Source organism: Protopterus annectens, chromosome 13.part0 (genome assembly GCF_019279795.1).
Source record: "Protopterus annectens isolate FY-2018-M chromosome 13.part0, PAN1.0, whole genome shotgun sequence".
Classification (NCBI taxonomy): domain Eukaryota; kingdom Metazoa; phylum Chordata; order Ceratodontiformes; family Protopteridae; genus Protopterus; species Protopterus annectens.
The window spans coordinates 1,198,726,854-1,198,745,919 of NC_056747.1; the positions used below are offsets into that span (position 1 = coordinate 1,198,726,854).

A 19,066-nucleotide genomic window follows, 5' to 3' on the forward strand; every position below is an offset into this window, starting at 1 on the left:
TATCAGTTGGACAAATTCTGCAGAAGAATTAAAACAAAAAAAGCCTGGAAAGTGGATGCACTATCATTCAGCTGGAAAAAACGATCAGTATGTGCCTTTCCCCCTCTGCCTCTGCTCTCCAAAGTTCTACTAAAAGTCATACAGGACAAACCAAAAATGTTTTGATTGCTCCAGACTGGCCTAGTCAACACCGGTACCCACTCCTGCGCAGTGTGTCACACCTTCCACCGTGGCACCTGCCTCAGACACCTTACTTACTGTCTCAGCAGAACAACCAAATTCTGCACACTCAGCTCCAAACTTTGAATCTTGCAGCATGGCTAATAACTTAAATTCACCCTTGCCATCCCTCAGCAAACCTGTGCTGGATGTCATTTTGGATGCAAGAAGGCCTAGTACTAGAAAATCTTATGCTAACAAATGGAAAAGATTCTGTGCCTGGAATCAATAACAAGGGATAAGGACAACAGTGCCCAATATTCCTCAGATTTTACAATATTTAACTGAGATGCTTCACAAGGGCCTGTAAGGACCTTTTCTTCCATAAAAATCCATGCCTCTGAACCTCCCGTCTTCTCTCATCCTCTGCTAAAGCAGCATCTCAGAGGGGCCAAAAACTTAAGAACACCCAGGAGACCTCCAGTCCCTGCCTGGGACCTCAATTTTGTATTGGAAAAACTCACTCTTCCTCCTTTCGAGCCAGCTGCTACTGCAGACTTAAAATTTCTCTCCTGGAAAACAGCTTTCCTTTTAGCAGTCACTTCAGCTAGAAGGATTTCCTAATTACAGCCTCTTATGGCAGTGGAGCCTTTTATTATTTTTCGTGTGGACAGGGTGTCTCTCAGGACCAATCCATCCTTCATGCCTAAGGTGGTATCCAGTGTGGCTCTTAATCAGACCATTCATCTAGCACCTTTCTTTCCCCATCCACAGAACAAGGGGGAGCGGATTCTGCATTCATTAGATGTACATAGACAACTTAGATTTTACTTAAACAGGGTGAAATCTCTAAGAAAATCTGAACAACTACTGGTGTCATTTGCTGCAGGGGCAGAGGGAGAGGCTATTTCAATGCAGACTATTTCCAAATGGATAAGTCATTGTATTAGTTTCTGCTGTATGCACCATGGTAAATCTATCCCCCAGGGGATCAGATCTCATTCCACCAGGGCTGCATCTACTTCTACAGCCTTTCTCAGAGGTGTTCCTACTGGAGACATTCTAGAAGCAGCTACCTGGAGCTCAGTTCATATGTTCACCAAACATTACCATTCACCTTTCTTCTCTAAATCTAGAGCTGGTTTTGCCAGTGCTGTCCTGCAGGGCCTTATAGCTGGTCCTAATGCTGTATAAATCCATCCTCCCAACCACAGCTTTGGGAATCTACCCAAATGTAATGACTGCAATAGTGAAACACAAAGAACATAGTACAGTTGTGTACACTTACCATAAATGTAGATGTTAGAGTGTAATCACTGTTGCAGTTTTGGTTACCCTTCTTCCAACCCCCTTTTTTCCTCTTACTATACCTCTACTCTCCTTTACTATGCTTAAAAGCCTTTTTGGTGCATTTGCTTTTGTTTGGTGGTATATTTTTGTGTGTTTTTTTTTAATTACTTAAATATTTGGCTCCCCATTTGGGGGGCACCTGACATCTGGGGCAAGAAAAACTGATGTAATGGCGTCTGCTGCATGTTTTATACCCCTGACGACCTGACGTCATGGAAGAAGGGACAGCAACTGACGCAGGACCCAAGACTTTGTTTATCAGGCTGACTGAGAGCAACCTGCCAGCAGATTACCCAAATGTGTAATGACTGCAACAGTGAATACCCTCGAACATCTACATTCATGGTAAGTGTACACAACTGTACTTTTCCTTGCACAGCCTGGTAAGAGGCACATTTGTATGTTTTACAATGGAGTCCCGTTTAACAAGAACATTACAGATTGTGTCTGTGACTTTTGGAACTCTGTGCTGTGTAGGCTTAATTTGCCAAGTGTGATTTGTTTTTCTTCTGTGTTTTGGAGGTCTTTGAGGTTTAGGCAAGTTAATCTTTAGAATGTTATGGATTGTGTATTGTGATTGCCTTGGGGTGGTGTGTGGTGTACTGCTGAAAGTTTTGGTAACTTGAGTTTAGTTTGTGTGAGATATTTGCTTCCGAGGATATTATATATATGTACATCTGTCACACACTGTGTTGTGCTATTTGAGTAATAGATGGTCCTCAGACGGCATGAGAGAATTCTCAGTGTTACATTCTCATGGCTGATAGTCCACAAGTAGTACGTTAGTGCCTAGCTGTGATGTTTCAGTGCTACACAGTTTCTCCAGTTTTGACAAAGTTGCCCGTTTCCCAGACTTTTTCATGCCCGTAGCTGGTAGCAGACATTGCCCTTTGTAGTAAGTAGTCCAGGTACCTTTTGTTTTATCTACATCCTTAAAATCAAGGTGGGTGTTACACTGCATGGGTCAGAGGAGATGGTTCTTCACTTATATCTGTGGGACATGAAGGATCAAATTGATGGAATTTTTCTTTTATTCCCACTGAATTAGGCCTACCATTGTGTAAGCAAACTGGATTATATGTTTTAAAGTTGTCAGATAATTATAGGGAGTTTTCTGGGTAGATTCTTCCAGAAGTTTTTCAACCTTTGCTGCATTTTTCGGGGGGGGGGGGGGGTTCATCCGATGCCGTTTGTAAAACTGCATTATCTACAGCATAGCAAGATGGAGTTTTTCCAAGACTAAGTGTCCTTCCCATGGCACTCTGGGGACTCGTCCTATTTTGTATAGGCTTTGCTTGTCATTTTACCGAACCTTCTAGACTGTGAGGACAGGAATGAGGAAATACAGTACTACTGTACAGAATACTGTAACTATTGATGTTTTTTTCTTGTCCTTGTAATCAAGGTACAGTTACTGCCATCCTCTGTATTTGTTAGAGGTGCTGGTTCAGTTAGAAGTTGCACTGATGTAATATATTATAGGTGAATGAAGTCTGTCCTGATAGTGGCTGCTTCCTTGGTCGGTCATGGCATGTCTGTAGGGTAATATTAAGCATGTGTTTAATAGTTGCCATGGTTGACACTGTTTTTCATGTTTACTGTTCAGTGAACATAGTGGCGAGATATGTTGGTTGATAAGGCCATTGTCACAGTTACTTGGTTGTATTGCCCTTGGGTCTGAAGCATCTTCCAGTTTGACACTCTTAGCTAGGTATGGTGAATGAGGGAGTTTGACTTTGTTGCAGCTGTTTGTAGACCAAAGAAGTCTAGGTTTGCTAGTGTGGACATAGTTGAGGCATTTTGTAGCATTTTGTTTTAAGAAGCTAATATTATACCAAAGTCTGAGTGTATGGAACTGCTAGAATGTTAGTAATGCCTTTGTGGTTCACAACTGATTCCAGGTCTTGCCAGGAGTTTCTTGTAGATTGCTACTGTAGGAAAACTTAAGTTAGCATGGTGGCCTGTCAAGCTGAAGTACCCAACCATGTAGACAGTGATGAGTTAGTCTAATGGTATTGCAAGCGTATTTCACAGCTGTACTTTACACACCACAGCATACACTGTACTTGGCAGAGGATTTCTTCCATAACCCTAACTAAGGTATATGTATGTATGTTACAAGTAAGGTAGTCAAGAAAGTGGAGCACATTTATTTAGCAAAAATGTAATTTAGTGAAATTAAGTAATCTTTGCCTCGTTATGTAGTACTTTGCTTCCTTTTTGCTTTCCCTTAACACAGAACTTGGTTTGCTTGGGAAAGTGCCCTTGTCATCTAGCCTGTGTGTGCATACTGCTCCCTAGAGGAGGTTTCCACCATGTAAATGTGTCATTATCCTTGATGTCTTCCAGTTTTGGTCAGAAGATTGATATTTGTTTGTGTTTATTTTTTAGAATATGCATTCAATGTTTAGTGATGATTTTTCCTCACATTTTCTTTTTCTTGTAGCTCTACTATTTAGTGCCACTTTTCGTCGGAAAATTGAAAAGCTAGCTAGGGACATCCTGACTGATCCAATCAGAGTGGTACAGGGAGACATTGGAGAGGTATTTATTTTTCTTTTTACATGTTTTTATTAGAGAAATGTATAACCCATTCAGATTCACGAAATCCTATTTAGGAGTTATGTACTCACCATAACTGGCATCTGTGTTCTCCATTTTCGTTCTTCATAAATGGGTTTAGGATTTTATCTTCAGATCCAACTCAGCTGCATCTGCAAGACTTAACTCGAGCTCCTTCCTCTACCCACAATGCTCTGTTCCATCCCCAGCTCCTGAAATCGACTTTGTTGCCTTATCCTGCTGTGTTATAGAGAGAACACAGACAGAAGAAAAACATTGAGGCTCAAACCAGGAACATGCTGATTCCAATATCATCCAAAGATCCTTCTGGGAGTGACAGGACCAGTTGAAGGTTGGGAGGGAAGGTGAGGAAGAATGAAAACATAGATGCCAAGTTATGGTAAGTACATAACTTCTAAATCTGATGTCCTTTTTATTCTTCATCACAAATGGGTCAGAGTGCCCAGCTATGTAACTCTCGGGAGGCCCTCAAGGAAAGACATGCTAGAGTACTGTTGAAACAAGGAAGCTCTGCTTTTGGAGACTGTCTAACTCATAATGTGTAACAAAGGTATGAGTCTTTGACCAATTGGCTGCAACACAGATGTTAAGTTCTTGCGGAAAAGGCAGATGAAGTGGCCCTAGCTCTAGTGGAGTGAGCTCTAGGAGGACAAAGCAACTCCAGACCTTTGTGAGAATAAATCAGCAAAATGCAATCTGTGATCCATTTGACCAGAGTAATTTTGAAAACTGCCTGACCCTAATAGTTAGCGGGGAAAAAGATCAAAACACTACAATAAGTCTGATCAGCTGTTTCTTTCTGTGAAGGTAAAACATTTCTTTCTGTGAAGGTAAAAACATAATTGTCTGCTGTGCAGGTTTACAGTGAAAACCTTGAAAATGCATTAAGTTGGCAGAATGTCGAACCAAAATGTATCTACTACACTGCAGCAAACTGGTTGTGTAGTTAGTGTTTGGGTTCGACATTGTGCAGGGAGAGCGTAGTTCAGTGAGGAACAGGAAATTAGCTCATTTACTCCCTGTATGGAGTTAGCATATTTAATATGCAGGGAGTGTGGGAGACTATAGACTCTTAATGGTACGTTAATGTGCATAGCAGGAGGTGAGTGATGTCACCACCTGCTATGTCAAATACATCTAACTATGGATGTCGATGTATTCATCTTCACATTGGTTGCTGTTTCAAAATTCTGAATTCAGCATTTCGGGTCGACATTCTGAACGGTCGACCGAAGTGGATTCGAAATTACTGTAGTAAACAGTCTGTGCACATCAAGGAGGTACAGCATGTATTCACCTTTATTGAAAAAATTTGGAAAGAAGATTGATAACTGTATAGACTAGTTAACGTTAGTCTTCATAGCTTCTTTAAGCAGAAAGGAGACACCCTGTCCTTATGGAAAATAATGTAAGAAGGCCTTAGCCATAAGGCCTGGAGCTCAAATTTTTTTTTTGCTGAAGTGATAGCCACTTAAAGTATTATTTTCCAAGAAAGAAACTTTGTATCACATTTGTCTGCTGGTTCAAAGGGTTTCTGAATTTACCCCTGAAGGACCACCATTAAATTCCAAGGAGGGGAGGAATCCTTTATTAGAGGTCTAAGGAGGAAGATTCCATTCATATAAGCTTTACATAATCTGGAAGATGCCAGAGTTAATGATTCCGTTCCAGCGTGGAAATTAAGTGCGACTGCCAACTGAAGTTTTTAATAGTAGAAAAGCTAGCCCCTTCCTTGAAAAGAGTATTGAGAAACAGAAGAATGGCCAAAGTAGGTGCTGAAAAAGGGTCAATATTCTGATTGAAAGCCCAAGTAGAAAATCTTTTACATTTCCTTCTGTAGACTTTCTTGGTGGAGGTTTTCTGAGAAAACAAGATAATGTCATGAACTGGGGAAGTCAGCCTGGACCCACCTGACTATCATTGGAAGTGGAGAAACCATGCGGTCAGTTTGAGGGCATGGAGGTGGAATGTTGAATTCCTAACTGATAAAATAGGAGATCTGAGTGGGTTCCAGTATACATGGAGGATATTTCAAGCGAGACCAAAGGAAGTGGAAACAAACCTGTCGAGGCCAGAAGGGGGCAGTGAGGATGATTGAGCTCTTCAGCCTGCTTGTTTTCTGTAGGAACTTTGAATTTATTAGAGGAAGAGGGGGATAGATGTAGAGGAGAGAGGGAGAATGTCCTGCTAGAAGGCTTGCAACATTAGGCCGACTGCTCTCATTTTTTAATGTTGATATGCAACTCTGTCTCTGGGGGGGGGGCATATGCCTTGGACCATCTTTCCCAGAAAATGCCCTCCCCAACCACAGTTGTGAAGCGTCAGTGGTTACTGTGGCGATTGGTGGAGGAAGTGAGAATGGTCTCCCCAGTGACAGATTGTCTGAATCCACCAGCATACATGACTATGGGGAATGATAGAGGCTGGTATTGAATAGACCACTGCACTGCCAATGTCCATTGAAATACTCACATAAAAGTCTTGGTAGAGGAACTAGAAGAATGGCAGTCGACATCAACCCTAGAGCTTGAAATACTAGGTCTGATGTTATCAGTCTGTACTTAATCCTTGACTATGGGGTTTGGTTCTGATATTGGAACTGAATCAGCCATTATTCCAGCTCTCACCCTCCAAAAACTCTCTAGGCAAGCTTTACCCATAATGTTCCTCGCAGGATTACCTCGGATCTCGTTTGCCGCTTTCAGTGCCAGATGTGTCTCAGAACAGCTCTTGAGCTAGCCAGATGTTCTTAGTGTTTCACTGTTGCAGTCATTACATTTGGGTAATCTGCTGGCAGGTTGCCCTCAGTCGGCCTGATTAACAAAGTCTTGGGTCCTGCGTCAGTTGCTGTCCCTTCTTCCATGAACGTCAGGTCATCTGGGGTATAAAACATGCAGCCGACACCATTACATCAGTCTTTCTTGCCGCGCGGTGTTCGAAGCAGAAGCAGTTCGCAAATGCCGGTCGGCCGACTCCTGAAATTTTCATTTTCGAGTTTCAGAACTGACGTCTTCAACTAAAAGCTAAGTACCCCGATGGGGAAACTTTTTCTTGCTCCTTACCGATGACAGTAATTGCATTTTGCAGGCAAAGAAATCTTCAAATCTATCCATACCTGGACGATTGACTAATTCAGGCAAAAAACAAGGACATTCTTCTAAAGCATCTGGCGTTTGTAAAAAGGGTTCTAACTTGACTAGGGTACACAATAAACGAAAATAAATCACAACTGTTACCCTCTCAAAAAAATTACATTCCTGGGTGCAAGCTTGAATACAACTGCCCAGATTGCTTACCTAATGCCAGAAAAGTAAATTCAATTGGTGACTTAATTCAAACAGGTGGCCACAAAAACCATGTTATCTGCAAGACAAATTCTGCAAGCCTTGGGGTTCATGGCCACCTGCATTCTTCTAATTCCATATGCAAGACTGCATATGAGGAAACTTCAGTGGTACTTAAAAAGTTTATGGAGTCAACATTGTCACAGTCTGGAAACAATGATTCCTATCATGCCTTGCCTGAAACTAGATTTCCTATGGTGGGCAGAGGCCTGCCACCAAAACAAGGGACTGCCATTCACTCCACCCCCTGCCGCCCAAACCCTAACTACAGACTCATCAGACTATGCTTGGGGTGCTCATCTGGCAGGGAAGTGCATTCAAGGCAGATGGAGCCCAAATCCCAAATGCACCTTCATATCAATCAGAAAGAGATGCTAGCTGTACAGAATGCACGACAGCCTTCAAGGACTATCTTCATCCAGGACAATTAATAATAGACAGACAACACCACAGTTATGTGGTACATAAACAAGCAGGGGGGTACACATTCCTAATCCCCTATGCAGACTAGCCATGGCATTGTGGAGCACGGCCTTGACCTACCAAATACAGCTACAAGCTCAATACCTGCCAGGAAAGCTGAATACTCTGGCAGACGAACTAAGCAGAAATCTCATGGACCCACACGAATGGAAACTGAAACCACGGATTTTCAACATTTTGACATGCAAATGGGAGAGTCCAGACATAGTTCTGGGGTGAGGCAAAAAGATCTATCAATTGGACAAATTCTGCACAAGAAGTCATCACAAAAAAGCTTGGAAAGTGGATGCTCCATCATTCAGCTGGAAAAACCTCAGTCTATGCTTTTCCCCCTCTGCCTCTGCTCTCCAAAGTTCTACTAAAACAGGACAAACCAAAAATGATTCTGATTGCTCCAGACTGGCCTCGCCAACACTGGTACCCACTCCTGTGCAATGTGTCACACCTTCTACTGTGGTACCTGCCTCAGACCCATTACTTACCGTCTCAGCAGAACAACCAAATTATGTGCACTCAGCTTCAAACTTTGAATCTTGCAGCGTGGCTAATCACCTAAATTCACCTTTAGCATCCCCTCAGCAAACCTGTGATGGATGTCATTTTGGAGGCGAGAAGGCCTAGTACTAGAAAATCTTGTGCTGACAAGTGGAAAAGATTCTGTGCCTGGAACCAATCACAAGGAATAAGCGCAGCAGCGCCCAATATTCCTCAGATTTTACAATACTTACCTGAGATGCTTCACAAGGGCCTGTCCTTTTCTTCCATAAAAATCCATGCCTCTGCTATTTCAGCTCATTACAACACAGAACCTCCCCTCTTCTCTCATCCTTTGCTAAAGCAGTATCTCAGAGAGGCCAAAAACTTAAGACCACCCAGGAGAGCTCCAACCCCTGCCTGGGACCTCAATTTTGTATTGGAAAAACTCACTCTCTCTTCTTTCGAGCCAGCTGCTACTGCAGACTTAAAATTTCTCTCCTGGAAAACAGCTTTCCTTTTAGCAGTCAATTCAGCTAGAAGGATTTCTGAATTACAGGCTCTTATGGCAGTGGAGCCTTTCATTATTTTTCATGCGGACAGGGTGTCTCAGGACCAATCCATCCTTCATGCCTAAGGTGCTATCCAATGTGGCACTTAATCAGACCATTCATTTGCCAACTTTCTTTCCCAACCCACAGAACAAGGGGGAGCGAATTCTGCATTCCTTGGATATACACAGACAACTTAGATTTTACTTAAACAGGACAAAATTTCTTAAGAAAATCTGAACAACTACTGGTGGCATTTGCTGCACGGGCAGAGGGAAAGGCTATGTCAAAGCAGACTATTTCCAAATGGATAAGCCATTGTATTCATTTCTGCTATATGCAGCATGGTAAAACTTATCCCCCAGGGGATCAGATCTCATTCTACCAGGGCTGCATCTACTTCTACTGCCTTTCTGAGGTGTTCCTACCAAAGACATTCTAGAAGCTGCTACCTGGAGCTCAGTTCGTACGTTCACCAAGCATTACCACTTACCTTTCTTTAAATCCAGAGCTGGCTTTGCCACTGCTGTCCTGTAGGGCCTTATAGCTGGTCCTAATGCTGTATAAATCCATCCTCCCAACCATAGCTTTGGGAATCTACCCAAATGTAATGACTGCAACAGTGAAACACGAAAAACATAGTACAGTTGTGTACACTTCCCATAAATGTAGATGTTGGAGTGTATTCACTGTTGCAGTCTTGGTTACCCACCCTCCAGCCCCCTGTTTGTCTCTTACTATAACTCAACTTTCTTTTACTATGCTTAAAAGCCTTGATGTATTTGCTTTTGTTTGGAGGTATATTTTGTGTGTTATTATTTATTTATTTTTTTTATTTATTTTCATTTTGATTACTGGGGAAGTCCACTGGGCCAGAACATGCCCATTTTCAGTGGAAGCCCGGGGAGAAAAGCTCTATAAGCAACACGAATACAATAAAGGTTACATAATGCAAAAGGCGAAATACATATATAAATTCATACAATCAGGAAAAGCAAATGCATAAATTGTACATTATAGACACAATTAAAGACAATAGATAACAGTTTACAGGTATTTACATTCAGAGCAACACGTTTCACCTGTCTGAAAAATAAGCATCTGAGGTTACTTGATATTTAAAATATTTATATACTTGGAGTCAAGAGAGAGAAATTGCTTAATCTGAGGATGTTAATTTAGGTTTGTTTTAGGAGAATAGAAAAGTAAAAGTTATAGGGTACCGTGGCGCAAGGAGTATGGAGAGCTCAAAGGGGAAATTTCTTTGAATTTATGTAGGGTGAAAGCAGGAACATTTACGTTTAGTAGACAGGTATGAGAAAAGTTGGGTCTTGAAGGATTCAGAGTTAGGTATAGTCCTAAGTGAAGGAGGGAGAGAGTTCCATTTTTTGCCTAGAGTGAAAGAGAGGAGGAGTTGGCCTGCAGGACGTTTGGGTTTGTGGATAGAGATTAAACTTTGGTGCTCAGATTTCAGAGATCTATTTGGGATGTATGGGGGAAGGATGTTTGTTAAGGCTGGGCATTTATCTGGGTAGAATATTAATTTGTGAGCAGTGGTTAGTTGGAGATAGTCTAGGTGGTTAGAGAGTTCGAGCCAGTTCAGAGATTGTAGGGTAAGGCAGTGGTGAGTAGAGGTTTTGCATTTAGTTGCAAATTTAGAGATCTTATTATAGCAAATTTCGAGTTTAGAGGTGTTGGAAGAAGACAGGTTTGTTAGAAGAGGGGCTCCATATAGTAAAGAAGGTATGAGGTAGGTAGTTGCTATAGTATGCCTGGAGGAGTTGGAGAGAAAGCGGTTATTCCTATAGAGCATACCTAGCTTTTGGTGGGTTTTCTTTGTTTTGTTGTATGTGGATATCAAATTTAAGGTGTTTGTCTATGGTAATGCCAAAGAGTTTTGCAGAAGGGACCACTTCTATAGCAGTGTTGGTTTGGCTTAGGACTTTGAAAGCATTTTTGTCGAAAGAGAAAGCCCTGGAGGGAGGGAAAAGAAGTATTTTAGATTTATTAGAGTTGAGAGAGAGAGATGGTTTTGGTGCATCCAGTTCTCAGTAGTGGAAAAAGCTATTTGGATTTTAGTCAGTAGTTCAGGCAGGTTAGAGGTGGCACAGACTAAGGTAGAGTCATCAGCGTATTGGATAACTGTAGTGTCAGGGATGACAGTGTGAAGGTTATTTATGAAGATGTTGAAAAGCATGGGTCTGAGGATGGACCCCTGGGGAACACCGGTGGGTGTTGGCAAGAAGGAGGAGGTAGAGTTCTTCCATCTGACAGCTTGAGATCTGTCTGATAGGTAACTGGAGAACCAGGATAGAGTATCAGGGGGGAGAGATGAAGGTTGGTGAGATGAAAGAGAAGGTGCTTGTGGGAGATGGTGTCAAAAGCTTTAGAAAGATCTAGCAGTACTGTGGATACTAGTAATCCAGAATCCCGGGCTCGATTTACTGTTTCTAAGGATAGTAAGGCAGTAATGGTGCTGTGGCCAGGGCGGAAGCCATGTTGGGTGGGTGTTATGAGGTGGTTCTGAGTTAAAGGCATAAGTTGGTGGTGGACACATTTTTCTAGATTTTTTGATATTGGCGAGAGTAGGGCAATTGGGCGGAAGTTGGAGATATTGGTGTTTTTGCCTCCTTTGTGAAGAGGTAGAATGAAGGCAGAACGCCAAAGTTTGGGTACATATGACTCTCTTAAAGATCTGTTAATTAGGATGCTGATAGGGATAGCAATACCTTCAGCAGCAGATTTGAGGAAGGAGGAGGGTATGCTGTCGGGCATTAGAACATGGCTTTCGTTTGGATAGGAGTCTTTTTATAAAAGTAGTTGAAACAGGTTTGAGCTGGAAATTAAGAGAACAGTTATGAGGGTTGTTAGGTGTAGAGGAAAGAGAGTTGGATGGATTATTGTTTGGAAAAGATTTGGTTAGCTTAGCTATGGATTCTGTAAAGAATGTGTTGAAGTGAGAGTTTAGTTCCGTGTCAGTTATGCTAGGGTCAGAGCAGGGATTATTCCTGGACCCTGGATGGAGTAGGGAATTAACTGATTTCCAGAATTGTTTTGGGTTCTTGTTATTGTTGGACTGAAGTTTATTATAGTAGTTTTTTTTTGTCCAAGGTGATTAGTTTTTTTACTTGGTTGCGGAGTTGGGTGTATTGAAGCAAGGTAGAAGACATTTTATTTTTCTGGTAGAGCTTCCAGGATTTTTCCCTGCGATGCATGATTTGTTTTGTTTCTTTGGATAGCCAAGGAGCAGAATTAGTTTTGACTCATTTGTTTCTTGACGGGGCTTGGGTTTTAGGAAGATAGAGTTAAAATGTTCTACAGCATTGTCAAGGGGAAGAGTATTTAGGATTTGCCAGTTAATATGTTTAAAAGTGTTTGAGAAATTTGTGGGGTTGAAGTTGCTGAGATTACGAGTGTGGATGTAATGGTATATATATTTTGCTCCCCATGTGGGGGGGCACCTGACATCTGGGGCAAGAAAAACTGATGTAATGGCATCGGCTGCATGTTTTATACCTCTGATGTCATGGAAGAAGGGACAGCAACCGACGCAGGAGCCAAGACTTTGTTAATCAGGCCCGTTGAGGGCAACCTGCCAGCAGATTACCCAAATGTAATGACTGCAACAGTGAATACACTCTAACATCTACATATATGGAAAGTGTACACAACTGTGCTTTCTTTGTAACTAAGATTTCTCTCTAAATCTCATTTTAGTGACTTCTTTCCCTGTTCTTTTCTATTTCCACTTCGTTTCTTAACATGAGTACTGCTTTTTCTTGTATATACCATCGTTGGTATTTTCTCTTGTCTGTTACCGTTAAGCTAACTGTTTGTACCATCTTTGGTACCTTTTCCCTTTCCTTCTCTCCTTTCTTTACCGGAAGATAAATCTTTTGTACCATTGTTGGTACAAGTTTTCTTCAAAAGCAAAAAAAATTTAAACTGTAATATCTTAATTTCTTTCTGCCATCTTTTCTGCGTGTTTATTTGTGATGGCAGAAAAAAATAGGGAACTTCTGGTTTCAAGCGATACCAGAAGTGAAGATTGTGCCGTCTGTCGTGGCTTCAGTCACAGAGCCCTTATTGAGAGAAAAAAACAAGCTCATTGCAAAAGATCTTATTAAATATTTCGATGAGGCCATATCTGGTTCTCCAAAATCAAAAACTGATATTACCTCCCCTTTTTTCATCCTCTTAATCTAAACATATACATTTAAAGAAGAGGAGCAGTTCAGTGCAGTCAGTATCTTCGGCGCTATTATCAAAAATAACCAAGACTTCCCCGGTTCCAAAATTTCTTCGGAACTGACCTGAGGATGAGACTCTACCTTCGGTTTCATCGGTGCCCATCTCTGCATTAACAACTTCGGCACCTACTACTACTACTGTTAAATATTTCAGAGCAGACATCTTCCAGTACAGAAGAATTCTTCTTTAAAGATAGGCCACATACCAGATGTTCATCGTGTTTCACTGTTGCAGTCATTACACTTGGATTATCCTGCTGGCAGGCTACCCGCATTCAGCGTGAATTCCAAAGTTTTGGTCTGGCGTCTGTTGCTGTCGCCTCTTCCATGATGTCAGTGTGCCAGGGGTATATAAGATGCAGCCGATGCCATTTTCTTCAGTCTTTCTTGCCACGCGATGCCCGAAGCAAAAGCAGTTCGCAAGTGCCGGTCGGCCGACTCCTGAGATTTTCGAAATCGAATTTCAGATCCGAAGTCTTCATTAAAGCTAAGTACCCCGTTGGGGAAACTTTTTTCTTGCTCCAGACTGATGTCAGAAAAAGTTAACAATTGTATTTCTTGTGGGAAGCAGATACCTCATAAGAATTTTCACTCTTACTGTATTCCTTTCCCTAGGCCCTGACCACGACGTTGCTTGTCGGTTTTGTGCTAGATTTAACCAAAGCACTATTAAGCGTCTGTACGATTTTGACTTTCATTACTTTGGCCGAAGATTCAATTATGCAATGCCATCGGAACAACCGACGACTGGAATTTCTAAAAAAACGCAAGGATAAAGACAAGGACAGGCATCCGAGGTCCGGCTTCCGCTAAGCTAGTCGTCAGTTCGCCGGTTCTCAGGCGCTTTCGCAGCCCCTGACGCCTGCTACAGACTCCCATGTGGAGCCGACTGGGCCTCTGGAAATTCAAGGTATTGGGTCCTCGGAAAATATACCCTCAGATGGGTCCGCTGTGCAGGCATCGGCTTCTGAGGGTGTCTTCAGACCAACTCAGTTATATGTAAAGCCATCTTCAGCTTCTAAGCCAAAGACTAAAGCAGCTCTAAAGACAAAGAAACAAGTACAGCATTCTCCAGGACAGGCTTCCATGCCTAAAATACAAATGCTTAAAATGGCCGAAGACCTTATTACTTTGATCAGGGGCTCCCATCCCCCTCCTGATAAGAGGCCTAGGCAAGAGACAGAATATGAATCTTCAGATCAGGTTTCCATTTCCTCTGATCAGGAATACTCTCTTCCTCCCTATGAGGATTCTGATGCTGAAGAATCTATTCCTTCAGCCTCTCCTCCTGAGGATTTCGCCTTTGGGGAGACACTGCATTATCATGAGGGAGCACTTTCATTGGGAGAGCCAGGATTACTTAGAATCTAAGAAAAGGCTCAGAGATTTTCTTTTACTCCCTCAGCACAGGCCCCTTGCTATTCCCCCAGTTCTGGACATTGTAGATGATGTTTTTTTCGGAGTGCGGCCTGTCTCCAGACTCTATACCCCCTGCACCAGTAAAGCCCTTCTGATAGAGATTCAAGAGCACTGGACAGATGGGGGAAAAAAGTCTACACTTCTGCTACTTTGGCTGTGAGGGCCTTAAATTGTCAATTTCATATGCTTAAATATCAGCAATACTTAATGTCACTATTAAAACAGAAAATGTTGTTTAATTCTGATTGTTCAGAAAACAAGGAAATGCAGGATTTATTGCATGCAGCTGAACAAGTGGGAAAGCATACTTTGCAATGTGGTTTTGATTCTTTGGAGGCCTCTTGCAGGGCCGCTGTAACAGGTTCTGTGATTAGGAGGCATGCTTGGTTAAAAGAACAGAATCTGCCTGATCATGTTAAAGCAAAATTATTAGATGCTCCATTACAGCATGATACTCTGTTTGGTGTTAGGTAGAAGAGGTATTGAAGAAAATGGAGGATAAAGCGAAATCTATGCAGACAGTTAAGGATTTCTTACAGGTACAGCCACCCTGATGTAGTAGGAACTGGCCTTCAAAAAATTGGTCCTGTCCAGTGTCAGACAGGCCACAAAGAGGCAGATACAGACACCATAGGGGCAGATCCCAACCCCAAGGCTCATACAGGCCTAAACAGTGGGTTTGCTTCTACCTCCAAAAGTGGAGAAGACAAATCTCAACCTTATAGGAAACGGTCCCAATGACTTTCCTCTACCACTACCAAGCACTTACCTTTTGGAAGCTCCCTCAGGGGGAAAACTAGCACTTTTTCACAACTGGCACAGGCTCACCCAGGACAAATGGGTCTTGAATGTAGTGTCTCAGGGATACAGGTTCCACTTTCACACCCTGCCAAAGGCAAGAGACATGCCAGACCTGCCACTCAATCAATGGGCAGAGGCACAAAAGCAAGTTACATCCCTCATGGACATGGGGGCCATTCAGCGAGTACCACTACAGGAGCAGGGACAAGGATTTTACTCACGACTTTTTTTGGTACCCAGAAAGGACAAAGCCTGGAGACCAATACTGGACCTGTCTATTCTAAACACTTTTCTGGGCGTTCCAAAATTCAAAATGTTGACTCTGCAGCAGCTTCTGCCCATGCTGGGCAAGAAGGCTTGGCTTGTAAACTTGGACCTAAAAGAGGCATACCTGCATGTCCCAATCCGACAGTCTTGCAGAAGATACCTCAGATTCATAGCTGGCTCAATGCACTACCAACTCTCTGCACTGCCCTTTGGCTTATCTACTGCGCCCAGGGTCTTCACAAAATGCCTGGCACCAGTAATTGCTTTTTGCAGACAGAGGAATTCAAATATATCCCTACTTGGACGACTGCCTTGTTCAAGCGTTTGTAAAAAGATTGCTAATTTGCCTAGGGTACACAGTAATTGAAAAGAAATCAAAACTAGTACCCTCTCAAGAGATAATATTCCTGGGTGCAAGCTTACAACTGCCCAGATGGCTTATCTCATGCCAGACAAACAAAGGCAACTGACTTCTTACTTCGAACTGTTGGCAACAAAAACCCAGTTATCTGCAAGAAAAATTCTGCAGGCTTTGGGCTTCATGGCATCCTGCATTCTGTTAATTCCATATGCAAGACTGCATATGAGGAAACTACAATGGTATCTAAAAAGTGTTTGGACTCAACATTGCCACAGCCTGGAAAAACTGATTACCTCATTCCCCTGCCTGCAACAGGAGTTTCGATGGTGGGCACACGCCTGTCACCACAACAAGGGACAGCCTTTCACTTTACCCACTGCCAGGCAGACAATAACAACAGATGCATCAGATTATGCCTGGGGGGCCCATATGGCAGGAAAATGTATTCAGGGCACATGGCCCACAAGCCAAATGCATTTTCATATCAATCTGAAAGAAATGTTGGCTGTCCAGAATGCCCTGACAGCTTTCAAGGATCTGCTTCATCCAGGATAACTGCTGATATAGACGGACAATACTACAGTCATGTGGTACATAAACAAGCAGGGAGGCAAGCATTCCTACCCCCTCTGTAGACAAGCCATGATTTTGTGGAACACAGCATTGACTTATCAAGTACACCTGCAAGCACAATTCCTGCCAGGAAAGACAAATACTCTGGCAGATGTACTAAGCAGAAACCTCATGCACCCTCACGAGTGGAAACTAGATCCACAAATCTTCAGCATAATAACAAGGAAATGGGGATGCCCAGACATAGATCTATTTGCCTCCCCTCACAACTGCCAACTACAGAAATTTTGTACAAGGACTTACCACAAGCTAGCATGGAAAGTGGATGCTCTGTCATTCAGCTGGAAAAACCTTACAGTATATGCCTTTCCTCCACTACCTCTCCTCCCCAAGGTACTCCTAAAGGTCAGACAAGAGAAGCCAAAAATGATCCTGATTGCCCCAGACTGGCCACGCCAGCACTGGTACCCAATCCTAAAGAGTTTGTCTCCAGGCCCAGCCTGGACATTACCTCAAATTCCTCATTTACGGACCCAACAAAACAATCAGATACTGCACAGCCAACTCAGAACCCTAAATCTAGCTGCATGGCGGATAATGTAACCATTCAGAACACACCTCTCTCCAAAGCAGTTATGGATGTTATTCTGGAGGCCAGGAGGCCCAGCACCAGAAAATCCTATGCAGAATAGTGGAAGAGATTCTGTGCTTGGAACCAGGCACAAGGACTTGACATGCTTGTACCAAATATTCCTCAGATTTTACAATACCTAACTGAGATGCTGGACAAAGGCCTATCCTTTTCATTGATTAAGATCCATGCCTCTGCCATTTCAGCTCATTACAATACGGACCCAGCTATTTTTTGACATCCACTACTAAGGCAGTACCTCAGAGGGGCCAAAAACATAAGACCCCCAAGAAGAGCACCAATACCTGCATGGGACCTCAACGTTGTCTTTGAAAAACTCACGCTGCCTCCTTTTGAGCCAGCCAATACAGCTGAGATAAAATTCTTATCATGGAAAACAGCTCTGCTCTTAGCAATAACTTCAGCAAGAAGAGTCTCAGAGTTACAGGCACTAATGGCGGTTGAACCTTTCATAATTTTCCATCCAGACTGGGTTTCTCTGAGGACAAACCCAACATTTATGCCTAAGGTAGTGTCCATTGTGGCTCTTAATCAAACAGTTCACTTGCCTACCTTTTATCCAAACCCACAGAATAAAGGGGAGAGACTTCTACATTCTTTGGACATACACAGACAGCTACGCTTCTACTTGGACAAAACTAAAGCTTTCAGAAAGTCTGAGCAACTCTTAGTGGCATATGCTGCAGGATCTCAAGGAAAAGCTATCTCAAAGCAGACTATTTCCAAATGGATAGGCCACTGCATTCGTTTCTGCTATTCTCAACATGACAAATCAGTGCCTAAGGGCATCAGGCCACACTCAACCAGAGCAGCAGCTACTTCAGCAGCCTTCCGCAGAGGAGTACCAACCAAGGACATTTTGGAAGTTGCAACTTTGACTTCAGTGCACACTTTCACAAAGCACTACCACTTACCTCTTTACTCTAAATCCAGAGCAGGCTTCGCCACTGCAGTTCTGCAGGGTCTCATAGCCTCTCTTAATTCTATTTAGGCCCAGCCTCCCAACCTCAGCTTTGGGATTCAACCCAAGTGTAATGACTGCAACAGTGAAACACTATGAACATAATACAGTTGTGTACCTACCATAAATGTAGACGTTCGAGTGTATTCACTGTTGCAGTCCAGGTTACCCACCCACCATCCCCCTTTCTTTGCTGGGACTTATCTGTACTTCTCTATTCTATACAACCTATGTGGTGTATTTGCTTGTAGATGAAGGTAATGTTTGTTAGTGCATGCTTTTTTATAAGCAATGTTTTTAGCCTACCCTTTTGGGGGCACCTGACATCTGGGGCAAGAAAAACTGAAGAAAATGGCGTCGGCTGCATCTTGTATACCCCTGGCGCACTGACGTCAGAGAAGAGGTGACCGCAACCGACGCCGGGCCAAGACTTTGGAATTCAGGCTGACTGCGGGTAGCCTGCCAGCAGGAAAACCCAAGTGTAATGACTGCAACAGTGAATACACTCTAGCATCTGCATTTCTGGTAGGTACACAACTGTACTTTATGTGGTGCTATTTTTGACTGTCTTCAGGCTTTGTCCAATGATATTAAGGTCAGACTTTTGGATGTTCCTTTGAATAAATATTTTTGGATCTACTGCAGTTGCTGAACTTTTCAAGTCTCTTCATGACAAGAGCAAAGCCTTATAGGAGCTGAAACATTTTTTTGTTTCTCCTATTCCCAAATTTCAGTGGAATTATCCCAAGTCCGCATCTGTTCATAATAATCTCATCCTCCTAAGGGCAAGAGGAGTTCTAGGTGGGTGCCTCCTGCTACGTCTACTTAGACGTCTGCC

General features: G+C 42.7%; 1 protein-coding gene across 1 annotated transcript in view; it reads left to right on the forward strand.

Annotated features, from left to right (window-relative positions):
• The window catches only part of DDX42 (DEAD-box helicase 42), a 991,771-nt gene that overhangs the window by 702,363 nt on the left and 270,342 nt on the right, over nucleotides 1-19,066 (forward strand). The window contains exon 10 of the mRNA XM_044054957.1: nucleotides 3,901-4,053. Coding sequence (XP_043910892.1) covers nucleotides 3,901-4,053 — 153 coding nt within the window. The remainder of the gene's footprint in view (nucleotides 1-3,900; nucleotides 4,054-19,066) is intronic.